This window comes from Myxocyprinus asiaticus, chromosome 9, assembly GCF_019703515.2.
Source record: "Myxocyprinus asiaticus isolate MX2 ecotype Aquarium Trade chromosome 9, UBuf_Myxa_2, whole genome shotgun sequence".
NCBI classification, from domain to species: Eukaryota; Metazoa; Chordata; class Actinopteri; order Cypriniformes; family Catostomidae; genus Myxocyprinus; species Myxocyprinus asiaticus.
The window spans coordinates 41,301,404-41,324,701 of record NC_059352.1 but is presented as its reverse complement, the minus strand read 5'-3'; the positions used below and the strand labels follow the sequence as shown (position 1 = coordinate 41,324,701).

At 40.6% G+C, this 23,298-nt stretch overlaps 1 protein-coding gene across 1 annotated transcript in view; it reads left to right on the top strand.

Annotated features, from left to right (window-relative positions):
• The window catches only part of LOC127446277 (tomoregulin-2-like), a 179,833-nt gene that overhangs the window by 60,757 nt on the left and 95,778 nt on the right, over window positions 1-23,298 (top strand). The window contains exons 3-4 of the mRNA XM_051707053.1: window positions 2,014-2,143; window positions 17,204-17,230. Of these exons, the coding sequence (XP_051563013.1) occupies window positions 2,014-2,143; window positions 17,204-17,230 (157 nt within the window). The remainder of the gene's footprint in view (window positions 1-2,013; window positions 2,144-17,203; window positions 17,231-23,298) is intronic.

Here is a 23,298-nt window from a genome sequence, read left to right as displayed (position 1 = left end):
GAAAACAAAAGATTCTCCTCCCGGCCCTCCACCGGGGGATGGAGTGGTCTGTCCACCACCTCCAAGCTTACAGCAGGTCTCCTCGTCCCTGGGTCACCCAACTCAGGAGTGCTTCGAAGCCTTCCTAGGATTCTTGGGGCTGGATCGTGGGACGGGGGGCATCAGTTTCCTGTGGGCGGCTCTACGCCGGGGCTGGGCAGACGGCCTGGGCTGCAGTGGAGCTGGTGTCATCACCACAGGGGGACGCCCTTGGCGATGAGCAGATGGGGTGTGGGACCTTGAGCCACACCGGGGCAGGATGTGTTGGATAGCCTCCGTCTGCTTTTTGACCGCCGAGAACTGCTGGGTAGTCCTCGACGGTGTCGCCGAACAGGCCAGCCTGGGAGATGGAGGCATCAAGGAAACATATTTTGTCGGCATCCTTCATCTCGACCAGGTTACGCCACAGGTGGTGCTCCTGGACCACCAAGGTGGACATCGCCTGCCCGAGAGCCCGCGCTGTGACCTTCATCGGATCGGTCACCGAGCGCAGCTCCTGCATCACTCCCAGGTCGGGACTACCCTCGTGCAGCTCTTTCAGCGCCTTGGCCTGGTGCACTTGCCGCAAGGGCTCAGGGCAGGGTGGAGGGTTCCACTCAAGCCCAATGCTCACGGCAGCCCAGGCAAGAATGGCTGCCAGCTCCGCGTTGGCCTCAGACTGGGTGACCACACCCGAAGGTGGGAGCCCAGTCGAGTCCTCCATGTCCAACTGGATCAGTCCGCTCTCCAATGCTGCGATCGAGAGCCCATCCAACTCGATGACCACACTGAATATCGAGTCAGTATGGGATTACATGAAGAGACAGAAGCAATTGAGACAGCCTAAATAGATAAAAGAACTGTGTTGAATTCTCTAAGAAGCTTGGAACATCCTATCTGCCAACAACCAAGAAAAACTGTATCCAGGTGTATCTAGTAGAATTGGTTCTGTTTTGAAGGGAAAGGTAGTCACACCAAATATTGATTTAGCTTTTTTTTTTCTTTATTGGACTTAGTATGACGTTAATTAATAAAAGAAAACTATTCATGGCATTGTTTTCGAAGACATCCTCACTATACAAAAAAATGTTTAAGCCTAAATCTTTTGCACAGTAATGTATATTATATATACATTATATAGATATTGATAACACTAGACAGCTCTGAGAAATGTTGTAGCATTAAACTTATTTACGTGGTATCGGTCAATGCATTAAATTTGTCAGCCCTAAAACACTAAAACTAAATTATAATAGTTATTTAAATATCCTGAAAAACTAAACTGAAACCAGAAATCAACAACAAATATACTAAACTAAAGCTAATAATCATCAAGTGCAAACTAATTAAAACAAAACTAAATTGAATGGATAAATTGCGTAGTTCCCCAAGTGAGCCAGGATTATTCCTAGTGCTGCCACAAATATAGGTGCAGGATGCCAGTGAGTGTGTGTGTGCACACGTTGGCGAGTTTGGGTGGTTTACGAGGAAATTTTTTTAGGTTACAAACTGGTAATTACAAGGGTATTGTGCTATAAATGTGGTTTATGAGGACATTTCTAGTGTCCCCATAAGTCAAATCGCTTAAAAACATCCTAACGATGGTTTTTTGAAAATGTAAAAATACAGAGAGTTTTTTTTGTGAGGGTTAGGTTTAGGGGTAGGTTTAGGGTTAGGGGATAGAATCTATAGTTCGTACAGTATGAAAATCATTACGTCTATGGAGAGTCCTCATAAGGATAGCCACACCAACATGTGTGCATGCATATGTGTGTGTATGTGTGTGTGTGTGCTTCAGGTGTCATGGTCAGGTGTAATACCAGCCACTCTTTCACTCTTTGCTACCTGCATGCAGGTACATCTGAACCTGTGTCTCCTTATCCGTAGTGCTGATGTACAGTAATTAAAGTTTGTCCTCATCTGATCTCAGCTATTAAACATTTACAACAGAAACATGCATCTGTGACACCTGTGCCTCTCTCTCTCTCTTTACAGTGCAGCACTGACTATGCTCCAGTGTGTGGATCTAATGGAGAAAGCTATGAGAACCACTGTCTCCTGCGCAAAGACGCCTGTAAACTTCAAACAGAGGTGCTGGTGGTGTCAGAGGGTGCCTGCCCTGTCGGTACGTCCATGTGTCTTAAGCCAAGTGCACACAAAGACTGAAGCTTCTTGCCCTTTCATGTTATAGAGTCATTAAACATTAAAATGCACAATGTTTATAGACACAAGTTTAGTATCGCCGTAGCAATTAAATATTATATGTGTCACGTTACTTACTTTCACATTGCTATGTGAGTGAGTTTGTGTGAGAACAGAATTTCAGCATCACTGATACAGTCTGGGTGGAGTGTGATCTTGTAATTGAGTGAACGCACCTGGTTTGTGATAAGTTGTGTAAAGTGTGCAGGGTGACATCCTTCTGTCTTGAAATGTGCGTTTGACCTAAGCATTCAGCATTCATCTCCCATTGATGACTTTTTAAAATATTGGCTCAAATTAATAAGTTATTTGCTATGAGTTAAATAAATTTGAATTTAAAAAGTGGAATTGTTTCAAAACCTTTGGTAAATAATGTAAAGACTGTGTAAATGTTAGTATAAAAATGGAAATTAATATTTCCAAAAACTTTGGCTAATAAAATGTAAAGACTGTGTAAATGTTAAAAATATTAGTGTTATTTTTGCTGAAAGTTCTCACCATGTTAGTATAATGGGGGATTTCTATCCCACTTCCAGAGTCATCCGATTGGTCAGTTATTTTAAAACTGACTGCTGTGCATTAAAAATTGAATTATTTTTACACAGGCCAATTTAAAAAAGGTCTATTCTGATGCTAAATGCAAATAATGAAATGCAATTAATTATATAATCATGCATAGTTAGGATGTACATTTCCCATACCTTTTATGTAAGGAAGTATGTCCAATTAAACTTTACAGTATTTTGCCACAAATTCATCTGTCACTTGGTAGAAGCTAGCCAAATTATGTAGATGCCAACATGGACAGATTGTGTGACATACCACACATCTTCGAAAGCCATGGACAAAACAGAATGACCCAGACTACCATAATACAGGTTCACTTGCAACGAGGAAAAACATGTTTTTTGCCACAGTTTATTTTGTGTTGTGAATTATTTTCTGTCGAGGGCATGAAACCATCAAATTTCAGTAGATATTTAGAAATCAAAATGGGACATATGCTGTTCGTTGTAATATTAATAAATGTTTTATGTTTGATCAAATTTTTTTTTTTTTTACTTTTGCGATATTTACAATAAGCAATTTTGGTACCGTGATGGGTCGCCTCTTGATATCCAATGTAAAATATGGATCCTGTAGCAAAATCAGACAAGCACAAAGAATTTTGTTCTTAAGTGACTCGCCTGGTTAAATAGAGGTCAATATGTCCACCAGTTAACCAGCATTAGACCTGCAATGACCAGCATAAACCAACTAGGAACAGCTTGGAAATTCATCAGGGGTTTTCAACAACACGACTCACCATTGAAACATTACAAATCAACATTCAAAGAATGTTAAGTTGTTAATAGAATTTAAGTTGTAAACTTATGTAAATTGGTAACTTTACATAACTTTTAAAGTTAATAACTTTAAAGTCTAGTTCCCTCAAACAAAACTGAATGTTTGGAAAAGGTTTTAAAACTTATATTTTTTAGCTGGGAACACTTTTTGTCACTTAGCTTTATAGGTCAATAACCAAAATCTGCCGTTCCTCCTTTTATTTTATTTATTTTTTGCTTTTGAGTCTTAGTAATATTTTCCATGTTGATTGTTATTTATCAGTTGTTAGGCTCAAAATAAAGCCATTCTCATTCGTAGGCTTTAAAGCATTGCCAGAAAGCTGCAAAACATTCAAAGATAAATATAACTGTGAACTCCCATTAGCAGAGAGCATTGATATGCCCACGTGCCCAAACGCCCACAGGTGCAACATTCCACAGCATAACACCCAGCGGGTCTCCAGGACAGCACGTTCAATTTGAATTATGCCGGTGACCTAAGTGCTGACTTGTGGTTGTACTCAGGTTTCTAGAGCCACACCATGGAGGCGTTAATGGCGGTTATGAGCTAAAGTAATGATCATTCACTAACGGCTAATGACTATGAGAGTGACGACTGCACCTGGTGCCGGGTGAAATACAGGGTAGACACAGCTGGTTCTGAATGTTAACACTGACAGTTGTAGAACTGGCAATGTAGCAAAGATGCATAGCAACATTAGAATGTGAGAATTACAAATTAAAGAATTACGATATTGTTACTGAAAAGTCACAAATGTCCCAATGCATGTGATTATGACAGCAAAATGAGTTTTTGTCATTTCCAGCTGCGACTGCCCGCTTCCATGGAACATTGCAAATTATGAAATCGAGTCGCTCTCCCTACACTTTCAAATTACTTATTTCTACACATACCTGAATATTCTTGATTAAATTTTTTAATCGGAATAATTTTTTTTATTTTTTTTATTAATTTTAACTTTTTAATTAATTTGAGTACAGTTGCTTCAAAGTTTGTAATGTTGCAAATCATCCTGGAGCTGGTTTGTTTGGTTCATAGTTTATGGAGAAAATGTATGGAAAAAATCTCCCAAAACCTAGACTGCTGCAAAACGTGAGTGTTCACCATTGTGCTCTATGTCTGTGGCATTGTGCTAGAAAGCCCCGCCGACAGTGAAATCTCATGTGTCCACAATGTTAAAACATAAATTTTCATCTGACTGGATGTGTTAACATATACATAATCCATCAGACACCAGTGATTTAATCATTGTCTTCTGAAGCGATCCAGTTGGTTTTGGGTGAGAACAGACTGAAAATGTTACTCCTTTTTCACTGTACATCTTGACAGCAGTCTCCTTGGAGGTCATGAGATCAAGCTCGATTACACTTCCTATAGCGCCATCTAGCACTCTGCTCATGCTTCAAGCACTAGGAAGTGTAATCGAGCTTGAAATCATGATGCCTAGAGACTGCAATGGCAAGATGTACAGTGAAATGTTTTTATATTTTGATCTGTTCTCACCCAAAACCAACTGGATTGCTTCAGCAGACATTGATTAAATCACTGGAGCATGGATTACTTTTATGCAGACTTTATCTTCTTTGTGGACTTTAAAAGGCCTGAACACCATTCACTTGCATTGTGTGGACCTACAGAGCTGAGATATTCTACTAAAAATCTTTGTTTGTGTTCAGCAGAAGAAAGAAAGTCATACACATCTTAGATGAGAGTATTTTCATTTTTGGGTGAGCTAACCGTTTAATTGTCAAGCAACAGCAGTAAAATGAAGACAGCCCATTAATAAGAAGTTGGAAGTTTAAATGTCCTGTATGCAAGACATTAGAAGGCAATAGAAATATAGACCATTTGTGTCTTACGTTGTGTAGCAGAGTTACTGTGTCCTTCTTGAATGTCAGAAATACCTCTATACAACGCTCTTTTTATACACCTGGAAAAGGCAGTGCTCGTCTGGACAAATTTAATGTTGGCTCCATTACATTTTAGAGATGTATGTATAATTAATCATATTGATCTACTAACACAGAACAGCATTAACTGCAATTGTCAGAGACATAATTTAATCTTACACTGTAATTCCAGTGTTTAGACATACACCTTAATAGCACCTGCTGGTGGAACCCCAAACTGACAATGCACAGACTGAGTTTATACTTTGTACTGAAAATAGAGATGGTTTCCTATTTGTCACTCACTCGACACTGTGTCGATGTAGTGGCACTAGGGGTCACTCTTGGGAGCCCCAAACACCTCTGCTTTTTGAAAAAAGGCCAATGGGAATTGGCGAGTGGAATTTGTATGCCACTCCCCCGGACATACAGGTATAAAAGGAGCTGGTATGCAACCACTCATTCAGATTTTCTCTTCGGAGCTAGGCGGTTCTATTCATTGAGCTGAATTCACCAGCCGAGTTCATTCACCTCATCTGCTGGGTCTTACGGCGCATTTCAGCGGCTTCTCCCCCTCTGCACCCGTGGAGTGCAGAGATCGCTCCTGGGCGCTTCGGCAGAACATCAAAAATAGTATATTTTAAAACTCTAAAAGAGCGGCACACAAGGAACGTCTTTTTAAAGATGCCTTTCCGTTTGTGTGTTATTCCTGGTTGCGGTCGTTATCTCTCCGCTTCTGACGGCCACAATCGCTGTCTGACGTGTCTGGGCGCTGCCCACGCGGAGACTTTGTTCATGGATGGGTCTTGTCCTCATTGCGAGAACATGACCATGGCAACGTTGCAGTCGCGGCTTGCCTTCGTAAGAAAGCAAGCCACCCCAGCAGCTCCCCACCTCGGTTCTTCTATCTACGGGTATGAGGCCACATCGGTTAGCACTGGGGGCGATTTGGGGACTCCAATGGGACCACCTCCGCCGGGTAACCCCCCATGGACCTCCCATTCCTCAGCACACTCGCTTGCCCCGGTTGGGCTCTCAGATGAGACCGCTGGCTCGTCTCAGGGTGAGTTTGACCTCTTATTCAGGGCCCGGGAAGACGATGAGTTATTGAGCGCAGCATCGGAGAGCGGGCTCGTCCAGTCGGACGCAGAAGCTTCAGCTGGGCTTCCCCATTAAGGTGTGGTCGCCCAGTCTCAGGCCGACGCGGAGATGATGGACATGCTTTCCCGGGCAGCTGCGAGTGTTGGGCTAGAGTGGAACCCTCCACTCTCCCCTGAACCCTCGCGGCTCGATGATTTGTTCCTGGGCCCAGAGCGCCGCTCACGGCCACGCCCCGCCCCAGTTCCTTTCTTCCCGGAGGAACTGACAAGATTGTGGGGGGCACCTTTTACTACCCGTCCCGATCTTTCAGCTCCCCCGCTCTCACTACCCTCGATGGTGGGGCAGCCAAGGGGTATTCGCTGATCCCCCAAGTGGATTAGGCACTCGCGGTGCACTTGTGCCCACAGAGTGCCACCACCTAGCGTGGGTGCCCGAAGCTCCCATCCAGGGCCTGTAGGTTTACGTTGTCTCTGACGGCTAAGGCATGCGGTGCCGCTGGACAAGCCACCTCCGCCCTGCAGGCAATGGCTCTCCTGCAGGTACACCAAGCCAAGGCACTAAAAGAGCTGCATGAGGGTAGTTCTGACCCGGGATTGATGCAGGAACTGCGCTCGGCGACCGACCTCGCTCTCCGGGCGACGAAGGTCACAGCGCGGTCTCTCGGGCAGGCGATGTCCACGCTGGCGGTCCAGGAACGCCTTTGGCTCAACCTGGTCGACATGAGAGAGGCTGATAAGGCACGGTGCCTTGAGGCCCCCATCACCCAGGTTGGCCTGTTCGGCGACACCATCAAGGACTTTGCCCAGCAGTTCTTGGCGGTGAAGCAGCAGACGGAGGCCATTCAACACATCCTGCCCTGGTGCGGCTCAAGACCCCACACCCCGTCTGCCCGTCACCAAGGGCATCCTCCTGCAGCAACAGCACCGGCTCCGCCGCAGCCCGCCCCCACGGCCCGGCCCCGACATGGAGCCCACCGCAGGAAGCAGACGCCACCCATCTCACGGCCGGCCGCCAAGAACCCTAGGCTTCGAAGCGCCCCTGAGATGGGCGACCCAGGGGTGAGGAGACCCGCTTCTACGGAGCTGGTAGTCAGACCACTCCATCCCCCGGTGAAGGGCCAGGAGGAGAATCTTTTGTTTCATTTTTTGCCGCATGCCCAAGAGCCTGCGGTACCCAAAACTTCAACAAAAGAGTGGTTTCCTTGTTCTCTGGGTCACATGTCAGGTGTGCACAGCTGTCGTCACAACCGCTGTCCACCATCCCATTTTGGCAGGTTTGGCGCTCCAGCGGCGGACCCCCCCGCCCCTGCATGCCCAGCTGCACACCGGGATGGTTCCGACGGACTGCGGGGACAATGTTCCTCCTCCCCCCTCCTTGACCAATCTTATGGTGGGCGTCAGGAGCCAGGTAAGTGCTTCAATGTCTCTGGACTCAACATGGCCACGGGGTTCGAGCCCCCTCGATGTTGCACCTCTGGCTCCACCCAGCCGCTAGGCCCCACCCGCTGGTACGTCCGACATGATTATCCCCTTGGTCCCCCTCGCCCGGATTTTGGACATGTGGCTCGCGCTTTCCAACCCATCGCGATGGCTGACTCAGACCGTCCGACTCGGCTACATGATTCAGTTTGCCAGGTGCCCGCCCAGGTTCAGCAGCATCTGCTTCACCTCGGTGAAGGGCAAGAACACCACTACCTTGCGTGCGGAGATAGCTACCCTTCTACAGAAGGGTGCGATAGAGCCTGTCCCTCCAGCCAAAATGAAGAAAGGGTTTTACAGCCCCTAATTCATTGTACCAAAGAAAGGCGGTGGGTTACGGCCAATCTTGGACCTACGAGTACTGAATCGGGCCTTGCATAGACTCCCGTTCAAGATACTGATGCAAAAACGCATTTTAGCGAGCATCCGGCATCAAGATTGGTTTGCGGCGGTAGACCTGAAGGACACGTACTTCCACGTCTCGGTCTTACCTCAACACAGACCCTTCCTGTGGTTGGCTTTCGAGGACCGGACATACCAGTACGGCCTGTCCTTGTCCCCTCGCGTCTTCACAAAGGTCGCAGAGGCAGCCCTTGCCCCACTAAGGGAAGTGGGCATCCACATCCTCAATTATCTCGACGACTGGCTAATTTTAGCTCACTCTCGGGATATGTTGTGTGCGCACAGGGATCTCGTGCTCACGCACCTCAGCCGACTGGGGCTTCAGGTCAACTGGGAAAAGAGCAAGCTCTCCCCGGTTCAGAGCATCTCTTTTCTCGGCTTGGAGTTGGACTTAGTCTCGACGACAGCGCGCCTCACGAACGAGCGTGCACAGTCGGTGCTGAACTGTCTGAAGGGGTTCAGACAGAAGACAGTGTTTCCACTGAAACATTTTCAGAGGCTCCTGGGGCATATGGCATCCTCAGCGGTTGCCACACCTTTCGGGTTGATGCATATGAGACCACTTCAGCACTGGCTTCAGACTCGAGTACTGAGATGGTCATCATGCTGATCTGTTGCCGCCTCTTCAGCCCTTGGACTGACCTTGCCTTTCTACGGGCAGGGGTTCCCCTAAAGCAGGTCTCCAGGTGCGTCATGGTTACGACGGACACCTCCAAGACGGGCTGGGGCATAGTATGCAACGGGAACACAGCCGCCAGCTCCTGGACTGGCCCGCGGCTGCGTTGGCACATCAACTGCCTCGAGTTGTTGGCAGTACTGCTCGCCCTGCGCAGGTTCTGGCCATTGATCCACGTGTTGGTTCGGACAGACAACACGGCGACAGTAGCGTACATCAACCGTCAAGGCGGTCTACACTCCTGCAACATGTCACAACTCGCCCGCCGTCTCCTCCTCTGGAGTCAGCTGCGCCTCAAGTCGCTACAAGCCACTCACATCCTGGGCGACCTCAACACCGCAGCGGATGCGCTGTCATGACAGGTTACACTCAGGGGAGAGTGGAGACTCCACCCCCAGGTGGTCCAGCTGATTTGGAGTCGATTCGGTTGAGCACAGGTAGACCTGTTTGCTTCCCGTGAATCCTCCCACTGCCCGCTTTGGTACGCCCTGACTGAGGCACTCCTCGGTATAGACGCGCTGGCACACAGCTGGCCCCCTGGACTATGCAAATACACGTTTTCCCCAGTGAGCCTACTTGCACAGACCCTGTGCAAGGTCAGGGAGGATGAGGAGCAGATCGTCCTAGTAGCACCCTACTGGCCCACACAGATGTGGTTCTCGGACCTCATGCTCCTCGCGACATTGCATCTATTTGGTTATTAGGTTGGAAGAAGATAAACCAGACAGTGATCAGAGAGTCCCAAAGCTGCTCTAGGGACAGAGTGATATGCAACCTTTATTGTTGTGTAGCATGATCCAGTATATTTCTGTCTCTGGTGGGGCATGTAATGTGCTCTTTGTATTTAGACAGTTCACGTGTGAGGTTTGCTTTGTTAAAATCCCCAAGAATAATAATAACTGAGTCCGGGTATTGTTGTTCCGTGTCTATGATTTGATCAGCCAGCTGTTGCAGCGCTGCATTCACGCACACGTGTGGCGGGATATAAACACTCACTAGAATAAATAAGGAAAACTCCCGCGGTGAGCAGAAAGGCTTACGGTTAATAAAGAGCGTTTCCAAATTAGGACAGCACATCTTCTTTAACGTTGCTATATATGTACACCAAGTTTCATTGATGTAAAAGCATGTTCCATTGCCTCTCGTTTTCCCAGTTAACTCTGTGATGCGATCTGCTCTGAACAGCTGGAAGCCCGGCAGATGTAATGTGCTGACCGGAATGGCCTCACTCAGCCAGGTTTCCGTGAAGCACAAGGCAGCAGAGGTTGAAAAGTCCTTGTTTGTACCAGTGAGGAGATGTAGTTTGTTCGTTTTGTTAGGAGGAGAGCGGAGATTCGCTAGATGAATACTCGGCAGCGCTGTTCGAAAGCCGCGCTGATGAAGCCTGACCAGCGCACTGGCTCATTTCCTTCACCTGCATCTCTTAACACAGCTGAGCCTCTGACTAAAATGTCCAGCAAAGTGTCCAAATAGTCAAAACCCGGGAAAAGATTGTCTGGTATGTGCTGCCAAATGTTCAGCAGTTCATCCCTGGTAAAACTGATTGGAAAAAGGTTACTAAACATAGGACAAACAAACAAAAACAACAAAAGAACTGGAGAGCTCCACACCATGGCTGCCATCTGTGGCACCATCTTAAGATAGAATATCAAGCTGCGTTTGAATGCAAGAACGTGTTCTCATCTTGTTTTGTCTGCTGTCGGTGAGTGTGGTTTGTTCTCTGTATAAGCGCGTTGCCCAAACAGCTGAAGTTTCGCTTATTGCCCCCTGGAGAAAACAGGTGTTACTTCAAGCTTAAATTGCTCAAATGGAAGGAATATTCCTTATCACGGTCCGGGGACATGATTACTTGCGTTATTTTTTTTAACGCATTATTTTTTTAGTATAATTAATCGCACTGAATTAATGCGTTAAATCGACTGCCCTAGTAATAACATTTAATACCAGAAGCGATTATTGTTTGTTTTTACTTCTTCCATTCTTTTATGCCTCTATTTCTTTTCTCTCTCTCATCTCAGTTTCTTTATTTCTTATTTTCTACATTATCTGATCAATTATCTGAGGTAATAAGAGACACAGCTTTAAGAGAACTGTTCAGAAAAGCTCAGGGGAATCACAATCTGGGTTGTTTACCACTATAATGGCAAATGACTTTGTGCCACCTTTTCTCCCTCTCTCTCTCACACACAAAGACACGCTTCTTCTCATTAGAGGTGACTTTTTGTAAGGACACACACACAAACCATTTTGGTTCAGTTACTATGTCCTCTTTTAGTCCTCTGTCTCTGGATTAGCCAACTTTTGGTCATCTTTTAACAGAAAAAATGAGGAAGAAGACAAATTCAGTCTGGAATGAAGATATATGGGTGTTTCTTCAACTGTGGGAACTTTTATGTTCCTGGGACATAAAACCAAAAGATTTAAACTTTTTTTTCTTTTTGTTATATGAAGGTCCCTTTAAAACTGTTTTGGAAACTTTTGCCAGGCCTTCATCATGTATTATTTATTGTTTTCAAATGCCGCTAATGTATACATTTGAATGTTTTACATTTGCCCCAGACCCAGACTTTTTATCTTAACCCTTGAATGCATGGGAATTTCACCAAACACTCTTACATATTCGGGTCTTTAGAGACCCAGCACGTATATCTATCACAAATGGATCAACAAAATGCCCAGATGGTGTAAAATGTTCAAAATATTTTCAGGACAATTAGAAAATAATAGAATAAAATAGATTTTGATAGATTTTGAATGTTTTATTTTTCATTTTTCAAAGAGATAATGCAACAATTCAGGACAGATCTAGAACAGGATTCATTACTTTCTCACTGAAATTTCATGAGATGCAACTGGCTGTCAAACACATACTGAGCTACACATAACACATAAGATACACATAAGCTATAAATACGTATCTCAGGCACTTACTGAGTCTAAATAGATGAATAACTTGCATAATTTCAGTTGTACACCTAAATGAAAATAGCCAAATCATACTGTTCAAGAGCTACACCTGCTATAGTTTACTTCCATGTTGTTTCTTCATCAAATAGCAATGTCAAATGTAAATCAAGTCAATCACTGAAACAACAGCACCACCTTGAATAACAAATAGCATGTATAATATGTGTGTACGCACATATGGAATACTGATAATTCACCATTGTTGCACAGAAAATCAATGTGATTTTGTATTTATTTGTATGAATATAGTACTTATTTCTCTTGTAATGAACAAAGAAATAGATACAATGTGATAGTTAACTTTTATATAGATATGAAATAATCATAAAAATGTTATTAGGGTCCCTAATGACCCTATACACTTTTGGTAGTTGAGCCATTATAATTTATTTATTTATTTTTTGTACGTGTATTACACTATTTATAAGTGAAAGATTGAGGAATACTTCAGAAGTGTGGGCACAACTCCAAAAAGTGGATGAGGTACAGGGTGTGGAATGAGGTCCCAGGTTACTAAAGGCCAGAGGTATGCATTTAAGGGTTGAAATATAAAAATCCATCATAAATATATTATTCAATTTTAGGAAAAAAAGAAAAAAATCATATAACATTTATATATATATATATATATATATATATATATATATATATATATATATATATATATATATATATATTGTGTGAAAATGATTTAAACCAGTTTTTATGCTTAGTAAGTTAGTATGCTTGATTAACAGAGAAATAGTTTCAGTGAAAAACATGCTTGAGATGACATATGAGACATGTGATTTTTGTGAAGAAAACAAAGAAAAATCAAGTCACAAATCACTGTATTATTTCCAATATTCCAAATTGTAATTTTGTCAAAGTATACAAAAAGTGTGAAAATATTATTTAATTGTGTGTACTTAGGATATATAATGTTCAAATTAGCCTTAGCAAGACAAAGGAATATGCCATTTAAAAATAATAATAATAATAATAATAATAATAATAATAATAATAATAATAATTAATGTAATTTTCACTACAGAATGCTGTTAAACACAATACATAATTTGAGATGTGGTGGAAATTACATTGTTTTGGAAATCTTCATGATGTACCTCCAGAATTGTCCTGGGATGAATGTATATATAGTACACTGTTGGATAGTGTTAGCTGACAAATACACTAGTGGGAGTGTGAAAAGTGTGTTTTAAGAGAATTTATTTTTCCCTTTTATACAGTAAGTCCACAGGGCTAAAATTGGCCATTGTTGAAGTAACACCCATATTACAACTAGACTAGATTACACCTCTATCAGAAACCCTACATATAAATGTGTGTGTGTGTGTGTGTGTGTGTGTGTGTAATGCAGAGATGTGGGGTTATTGAGAGGCAAAGACAGTAATCATTGTCAAGTAAAGTGGGCTACATTTCCTCACAGGCCACAAATCATTGTGTGTGCTCTGTGTGTTTTATATATGTGTGCACAAATCTGTCTGTGTGTTCGGATACAGAAAAAACACAGGTCACACTGTTCTCAAATTGATCTCCTATTAATTATAAAGGGGAGAAAGTTATGGGGGAGTAGTTATAAATCAGTCTGTGTGTGTTGGGGAAGGGGCAAAGCTGGTGGAAGATTGAATCGGAAAAGCCATCATTAGGATAATCCATCAGAACATCTAGACGGTCCCCACAGAGCAGTTTGAGAAAGAGAGACAGGCAGAGAGAGAGACAGGGAGAGAAAGATACGTGGAGAAAGAGAGAGAGAGACGGGTGGAGATAGAGACAGGCATAGAGAGAGACAGTCTGATGTAATACCAGCAGGACAGACCCAGACAAATAATTTGTCTAATTATCGAAAAACATGGGGGGGTGGGGGGGGAAATGAAGAAATGAGACTCTGAATAAACAGCCCTACTATACATAGACTCTCTCTCTCTTTCAGTTTCAGACAGCAGAAGACAGAGTCACAGGTAGAGTAATGTGAACCTGTAATTGTGTCCCTTATTAAAATCACAGCCTCATGAATATGAACGACCTCACCCTAATCTGCATATCTCAGACTATTTGTGTTACCCCTGACCCAGCAGGGGACACAGAAGTTTGGAAAAGATAGGGAGAGAAAGTATGAAACTGAAAGGTTGAGGAGGAGGAGGATGAGGTGAGAGGAGCGGTTCGGAATTAAGGGAATAACACATTAAGGCCTCGCCTTCCTGTGGCCATCTCAAACGAAGATTTATATTTGTTCTGGGTGGGGAATAATTGGTGGGGAGATTGATGGGAGGGTTTTGAATGAGGGCAGAGAGCTATAAGCTGCTCCTCTCCATCATAACAAATTGATGAATGTCAGACTTTCCCAAAGCTGCCGTTGAGCCAAGGGGCAGATGGCGAGAAAGTCGGAGAGCAAGAGAGAGAGAGAGAGAGAGAGAGAGCAAAAGAGCCGCAGTATGGTCTAGTCATAACGGCTGCACCCTTGAACTCTAGCAAGAGAGAGAGAAAGTGGGGCTATCTGGGGCTATTCTTTGTTTTCCCCTCGAATTAAACCACTGGAACTCCATTATTTATATTTTGAGAAGTACAGATGCTGCCAAAGGGCAGATTTATAAGTGTTAAAAATTGGAAATGAGGTGACAGCCAGACTCTTTCTCATTTTTTGTCCCCCTCCCCCCCCTCCCTCTTTAATGTATACATTTCCCTCCATAGTTATTTTCCTTTTCACCCACTAGTTCCCTGTGCTATGGATTAAATATCCTTGGGCTAGTAAAAGCTCAATTTAAGTCCTAATTTTCTTATTTAACTACTCTCATAGGTCATTTCAGTATTACATTTTTCGTCACTACTGAGATGAAAGCTCTCAGCCTTACTCCAGAGGCTGGGAATGTTCTAGAATTAGAAGCCACTGGTATACTTTAGCATTCCAGAAATGCTGCTTTTTAAGTAGGTTAAAAAGACTACTCTTTGAAAAATACAAGTCACATTGACTTATACTGAAGAACTTTCATTTAGCATGTCAGTGATGTTTCTATCCATTTCCTCCTTGCTGAAAAGACTGGATAAGACCACAGCAAATATCCCTGATGTTGCAGGTTGGTTTATGCTAGTCAAAAAGGAAAAAAAGAAAAGAAAAGGCAGAGGCTATTTGCACTTAGTGCAAATAGCGATAGATACTATTTACACAGTGCAAATAGTGATAGATGTTATTTACACAAGTGTAAATAGCAACCAAAAGCATCTTCTCTGCACTAAGTGCAAATTGTGTTAGATGCTATTCGAACCCCAGTGCAAATAGTGGCAGATACTATTTACACCCCTAATTAAATACTAACATACAGTATGGGGGCATCACTGCAGCGTCTTTATTGTGTTTATTTAGAGTCCCACAGACACCCTACACCAACCGCTATCCCTAAATCTAATCCTAACATTTCCTTACAAAAATTTACCATGGTTTTATTACAGTAACTATAGTTATATTTTGTAAGTAAAATCATAGCAACCAAAAGATTAAACATGGTTACAATATTAACACCACATTACTGTAGTAATACCATGGATAATTGCATGAAAACTATGGCCAAAAAACATGGTTAAATTTACTGGATTAAACCTTTCTCTCAATGAATTTCACCATGACCAAATCACTGAGAAAATCAACCTTTATATTAATTTTTTATTTATTATTATAAGAAGTATTAAAGGAAATATTTAGAGTTAAGACAGGAAACAGGATGGGAAAAAGTGGGACAAAAGGCGAAATCAAAGCAGGGTCGTCCACATGAAAAAAAAGCATATCTGCTGTCTTTACACCACACGAAACCGGAGCAACACTGGGGGCACAGTTTGTCTTCAATTTGTCTGTTTCTACTAGACTATTGGAGTGCAATTTTCACCTACTGCATATAGTCACTCCGAAAAAAAAAGGGTAACATTTTACAATAATTTTTATTATAAAAGTATATTGTTCAATGTAAGTTTGTGATACATACTGTAAAGCATTTTCTATTGTTAACAAATAGAGCCTTATTGTAGTGTTACCAAAGTTTGTAAAAGTCTTTAAAAGTCATGGGAATTTCTATAGCAAAAATAAATACAATATTTTACCACCTAAATATTACCATTGGTTAGACGTAAATATTACCCTTGGTCAACCAGAATAGTCTTTCTGGTGAAGCTTGTTGACCAAAGAAGTCCAGCTGGTTAATTTTATAAGAACCTTTCTTATGGACTCCAGCATCTCATGCTGGACACCATCATACAAAACACAATATAGGCAGGCGACCAGCTTTGCTCGGTCTGATCTCTGTCTCTGCATGTTTCACTGACTCTGAGGCTGAAAAAGCTTTAAAGACTCATATTAGATATGGTGGTATAGGGAAGATGGCAAAACAAGTGAATGTGTATTTTTAATCCAAGCATACAGCAAACGGTGATGAGCACTCACAATAGGCAAAAGGCTTGCTTATTCTGCATTCAAAATAGTTTTGTTTAGCTGGATTTTTGACATGAAGTCTGGTGACATTGCATTGTATTGTCCTGAACAGCCCAAGTAAACAGGAAGGGACCACCTGTCCAACTTTGTCAAAGTTTGTTTTAAACATGTCGTTTATTGACAGGTAAATCTGAAAATTGAGAACAAAGAGGAAAATACAGATAAAGTATTACAGGGCCCGAAAAGTATTCAAACAATTAAACCACTCTTAAAAATGTATTCATTACATTGCATTAGATAAAAATATGACATCTGTAAACAAATGGTGCTTGAACATTTCTCAGAACTTACTTTACATTTCTTAGCTACCTTTGGCTATGAATTTTGGAATGACAGAACCAAACTATTACTTACCAGTTTAAATCAGCATAAACAGAATGGATCTTTTCAGCAGGGAACAGTGTGCTTATGCTATGTTTCTTTAAAATAAATGTTGCTTGCTGCAGCATCTAATGTAATATAATTTTTAAGAGTGATGTAAGTGTTTAAATACTTGTGCCAATTGACACTGCATAAAACCCATTATTATAATTTATTAACAGGGTGATTTTATGAGATGCATTGTTGGAGACGGTGTAGACGAGCAGATCCATGGAGTCATACTGATTCTCTGTTTTCCTGATCATCTGTTTTTTCTGCTTTGTAGATGCTGGCTCTGGATCAGGAGATGATGGTGAGTATTTTCATCTTATCTCTAAATAATACGGAGTATTACAGTGATCTCATTGGTCGCTTGACATACACACACACACACACACACACACACAGATGCTCAGACTGTGTTCAGATGACAGTAGCTTCTGTCTGCCTGGCCTGATAGATGTGAATATGTCAGTGGTGCTTATGAACTGAATCCTGGATGAAGAACTTCACTCTAGAGCTGGGCTACTTAAAAAGAGATACAGGATGGGGTGATGGGGGACATCAAGAGAGAAAGAATGGGAGAGAGAGAGAAGAAAGAGTACAGGAGGGAGGGAAAAATTCAGAGGAGAGGCTTTAAAGTGAGGGATGAGTGATCTACTCTGAAAGATAAGAAAAGATCGACTGATCAATGGGGAATTGTGGAGAAAAAAGGAATGGAGAGAGAGAAGAGAGGGACTCAAACGATGAGATAAATGCAGGAAGCCAACAGCTCAGATCAGGATATGATAAACAATTACAAAAGTAACAGATTAAAAAATATTTTAACAGATAAACGCATATAAAATGTACGGTCCTTCTCTTCTCTGGAGGTTCAGTGATTTTATTCAGTCACTGATTTGTTAGAATGATTAAAATCGATAATTTGCTAGTTCATGAGTCTTTCTGATAAATTTATTTACTCATATTGTGTTCCGGTCAAAACTGACAGATTTACGTTTTTTTTATCCAGTTAGAAAAAAATTCCATGGCTTTGTTCACAGAGAGCATCTAAACAAAAACAATGTTTTAGATCATTTTCATAAAATTGTATTGGTTTTATTTCACTTTGTTACAGCTGTGGTGTTCCCGGTCTATAGTGAACGGCCATTGGAAATGTACGGAGTAGACTACAAAATACAGGAATATTAAGTTTTCAAGAGCATCCCAATCTTTTAGATGAGCACATATGTGAATGTGACAAAGTCCTCGGACATGTGCACGCTCTCTCTCTCTCACAAACATGCACGCAACGTGTGTTGGTTGTCCTTTTGTGCATCATCTTTCTATGTACACTCTTTGAGGAATTTTTCAACTATTTTTCAACTATTTCTACTTGTCATATTATGTTGTGTTTGGGCTCGTTTGAATCAGGATAATCTGCTGTAAGTTATGGTATGTCATTGTCTATGTTATATATATGTTTCAGGAAGTAATAAGGAAAAATGTGACAAAAAGACACTCCTGTTTATTATATTTATGTGTGTCAGTGGGAATTTCATGCACTAATACTCATTGCAGTTTGGCCTCTGAGTGAAACAAATTTTCTCATTGCATTTCACTAATTGAGACCTTTCCAATGATATATAACACATGTCTATCGCATCTTTTTATATTTTGACCAACTCTGAATATTATTGTTGTGTTAACAAATTTCCAAATGATGATAAAACAGTTCTAATTTGTCAGCATTATTTTAGAATTGGTAGGATCAGCTGCAGTGAATGTACTGTAATGCCCAGATTCTAAGCTTTAAAACGACATCTATTTTGTTTAGATCAAGCAAGTGGTTATTAATTTATTGCATAATTATTATTATTTTTTAAAACATTCTGCAGGGAGTGCCCCCAACTAGCCAGGTATAAGCTCAGTTCAATGAATCCTTATTTCAATTATAATTTTTTTTTAATATGTTCAAAAAAGCAATATCTTGGGATAATATATGCAATATGAGAAATGTATTACCAGTGGCCTGGTAATTTTTGACCAGGAACAAAAGGTGTTAGCACAAACGTACACAACACAAGGGTTAAAAGAATGAGTATGAAGGTACATTTGTGCCTGAAAGATTTGCCTGTGTAGAGTAAGATTTGTAAAAGCGTCATTGAAGTTACAAGCATGATAGAAAGATTTGCATACTATGTGTGAAACTGTAAATCAAATTGCAAGCGTCAAAAATTGCAATGTGTGTTCAATGTTTTGTACAGTTATAAATCAAGTTGCAAGCTTAAGAAAAAGAGATTTGCAATATTTTAATGCTTTACATATGTTTAATTCATATGTATCTGTAACTTCATATTAACAGAATATAAATTTGATCTGTATTTTTCTGACTTACTTTTTTGCATGCTTAAACTGTTGTTTTTTTTGTTTTTTACCTAAAAACTACCAAAAACATTGCAAACCTGCAATCAGTGATATGCAAGCAAAGAAAGGCAGTCATGAACAGTAAAAGAGATTGGCCGTCTAGAATCAGTGTAAGTATAAAAAAACTTGCAAAAGTGTAAATGAAAATCTATATATCTATAAATCCGTCCGTCAGTCCGTCTGTCTACTGTATGTATGTATTTACTGTATATACAGTACTGTGCAAACGTTTTAGGCACTTTTGAAAAATGTTGAATAGTGAGGATGTCTTCAAAAATAATGAAATAAATAGTTTTCATTTATCACCTAATGTCATACAAAGTCCAGTAAACATAAAAAAGCTAAATCAATATTTGGTGTGACCACCTTTGCCTTTAAAACAGCACCAATTCTCCTAGGTACACCTGGACACAGTTTTTCTTGGTTGTTGGCAGATAGGATGTTCCAAGCTTCTTGGACAATTCGCCACAGTTCTTCTGTCTATTTAGGCTGTCTTAATTGCTTCTGTCTTTATATGTAATCTCAGACAGACATGATGTTCAGTGGGGGGCTTTGTGGGGGCCATGACATCTGCTGCAGGGCTCCCTGTCCTTATATTCTAATCTTTTCTATTTGCAAAAGTAATGTTTGGGAGTCTAACATTTATATTTCCTATTGACACACTAAAGCTGAAGATATAAATAACCATCTTAAGATAAATGCTTTTGTGAAACATCTTATGTGGCTAAGACTTTTGCACAGTACTGTGTGTGTGTGTGTGTATATATATATATATATATATATATATCGTTGTCTGTCTTAGCTGACAAATAGTGGTTCCCTGTTTACCAATCACTGAGGGTTATTTAAAAGAGCGTGCTAATAAAATGTGACGTCATCCATAGCAAAGAGGTCAACTCCGCCTTACTCTTATCTTAAGATTTCCTTACTAAAACTTGCTCTTTGCAGTTTTGTGAATAGGTTTTAAGCAAAAAATACTAGCTAGGAACTCTTTGGAGAACTCCTAGGCTGCGTTCAGCTTCACTTTTAACATCCACTGGCTCACTCCCTTAAGCACTTCCCCTCGGTGGAATCCCAGCTGCCATTTTGGAAGTCCATTCCACTTCATTCGAGGGAAGTTTCTGTTGACAGACCCTCAACCCCTTGATTTTGACTGAGGGAGCCAGTCTACTCTGATTTATGCTTCAGGCAGCTCCATATCCCACAATGCAACTCGATTGTGACGTGACAGCAGATTGCACTTCATAAACCCCACCCCCACACAACTCTTATGTTTGATGGAGGTGAAGTTTGGTCAATTAAACAGTTTAGAAAAGTTATATTGAGATTTAACAGCATAATACTTGTAGCTACCTTAAACTGTTTATCACACAGTTGTAACCTATGTGTTCATTGTTATGTTAACATTTTCGTTTGTGTAAACCTTGATTAATCCTTTCTAACCATTCATTCTAATGAAAAAATAAAATTAAACATATGAGATTTATACATAAGCCTCTGAAATCAATCTCCGAAAACATTGTTTTCTCAGGTGCAAAAATCACTAAATAATTCCACAAATAGACTAAAGTGATCAAGTGTTAAGGGTGTTCCAGTTAAACCCATTGCACGTCTTCTGCCAGTAGTGGACACTCGCACAACGTAAGCAGTGACGTACATCTGAGTCCATGAGACTGAGTGAAGTTTGCGAGGGAAGGGTATACAAATTTGAAATGGAACGCAGCCCTAGTGGTAAGATAAAATTCTTTGTGAATATGGGTCCTGAATCCTAATGCGATTGGTTTAGCATTCTATGATGCTGCACTACGTACTACATCCATTCCGATGAAGACATCTGATCCAGGAAGCTAACGTGTTTTTAGCCTGATAGCACATTATGTGCTGTGTGCACAGTGTGCTTCATGTGGATTATCTAATGATCTATGCATCCAATTATGTTGTGTTTAACAGACATTCCCTCCTGTAGTATTTTATGCTCTGTTTATTTTTAGTGAAGTTATAAGTGAAAATGCGGCCTTTACAAAAAATCTAAACTAGCTGCAAATTTTCCGCTTGTTATTTTCACATGCAAATGAGCTTGTGATTCGCCGCAAATGTTTGCCAAAAGTTTGCAGCTCTTTGCCAGTAGTGGTGAACCTCTGGCAAACCTTTGGCAACAATGGACAATTTGCAGTGAACTCACAATTTTTGTAAGGGGGCTTATAAGCAACACCTGTTTACATGTAACATGTATGTCTAAGACATGTACTTAGCTATTAATCTGTATATTTTTGTCTGTGAGTAAAAAATGTTGGTTTTATTCTTCTCTTTGAGAGCTTTCCAATGACAATGACACATGGTTATTTGATAAGTGTGATGTTTTTACCGATTACAATAATATGTACCGTGCAAAATTATTAGTAAATTATCAAAACGGAACACTTCTGATTTGTCTACAAATTTCAAAGCACTTAGTCATAATGCCTACATGCATTGCAAAGTACAGCTTTTAAGCTTAAAACGATACCTATTTTGTGTTGGTCATGACTGTAGTTATTAATATTTTGATTAAAAAAAATTTTTGGTGAGCTTAAAAGGTTAATAAATGAGTGCCATTATTCCTGATGGAGCTTGTATAACATGTAAATATTGCCTGATCAGTCTTGCTGCATTGCCATTTATACTAGTTAGCTGAGACAAACGAGTGTGTATCCATGTGTGTGTATGCCGTAGGAACTGTGAAGAGAGAGACAGAGAGAGTGAGGTGGCGCAGAGTAATAGAGCAGTGCTGAAACAAGACAAACAGCTAAAGTCTGAGGATAAGTCAGTCTGTATGGAATGATAATGAACCAGAGACAGAAGCAGACTGAGAGAGAGCAGTGAAAACAGAGGATGACCCACACAATGTGACACTTCAATTGCAAACACAATAGAGAATTTTAGAGCACACTGCAAAAACTTTTTTCTGAATATTATTGTTGCGATAATAAATTTGCAAATTATGGGAACAAAACATTTCTAATTTGTCAGCATAATTTTAGAATTGGTAGGTTCAGCTACAGTATATGTATTATAATGTCCAGATTCTAAGCTTTTAAAGGACACCTGTTTTGTTTAGATCAAGCAAGTGGTAACAGGGCTCCAGACTGCGACCAAAAATAATTTATTGTGACTATAATTTAAAATTTAGTCGCCATTACCGTAATTAATTTATTACATAAAAATTATTATTATTATTATTTAATTCTTATTTTTGATCTCCCCCATTCATTTTCAATGGCCGATCATTTTTGACCGGGAACACCACAAGTGTGACTTTGTGCCATTTTGTACAAAATAAAAGCATTTCAAAACAAACTTCCTGGTTAAACATTAAAGCACACTAGTGTGATAAATAGTAAAGAATGTTTTCATATTTTATTAAATATTGCCAAAATTATCTGCAAATAATGCTTTTTTCATTAAAAAACAGAGGTGCATAAGCTCAGGTCAGTGAGGCCTACGATCAATAAGTTCCAAAAAGAAATACAAAACCTGTGCTAATTGAAAGAAAACAAGTTGGTAAAAAGATCTAATCCAATATTTGGTGATAATATAGCATAATAAAAGAGTCAGTAAGTTTTAGTCCAATAGGATAACATTAACAAGCATTTTCATGCAAAAGAAAATCCTCTTAGAGTCAAAATGACCAGAACACAACATGAGGGTTAAGAAAAAGAGATTTGCCATATTTTAATGCTTTGCGTAAGTGTAATTCATATGTATCTGTAACATCATATGAACACAAAATAAATCTGATCTGTATTTTTCTGACTTTTTTCATGCTTAAACTGTTGCAAAAGTGTAAATGAATTTTGTTTGTGGCAAAAATATTATCTATCTATCTATCTATCTATCTAAAACCAAAATGTCACAGAATTGGCTGAAAGAGTAAAAAAAAAATAAATAAATAAAAACACTTTACTGTTAATTTTTAATGTTCAGAGAGTTTGGTTT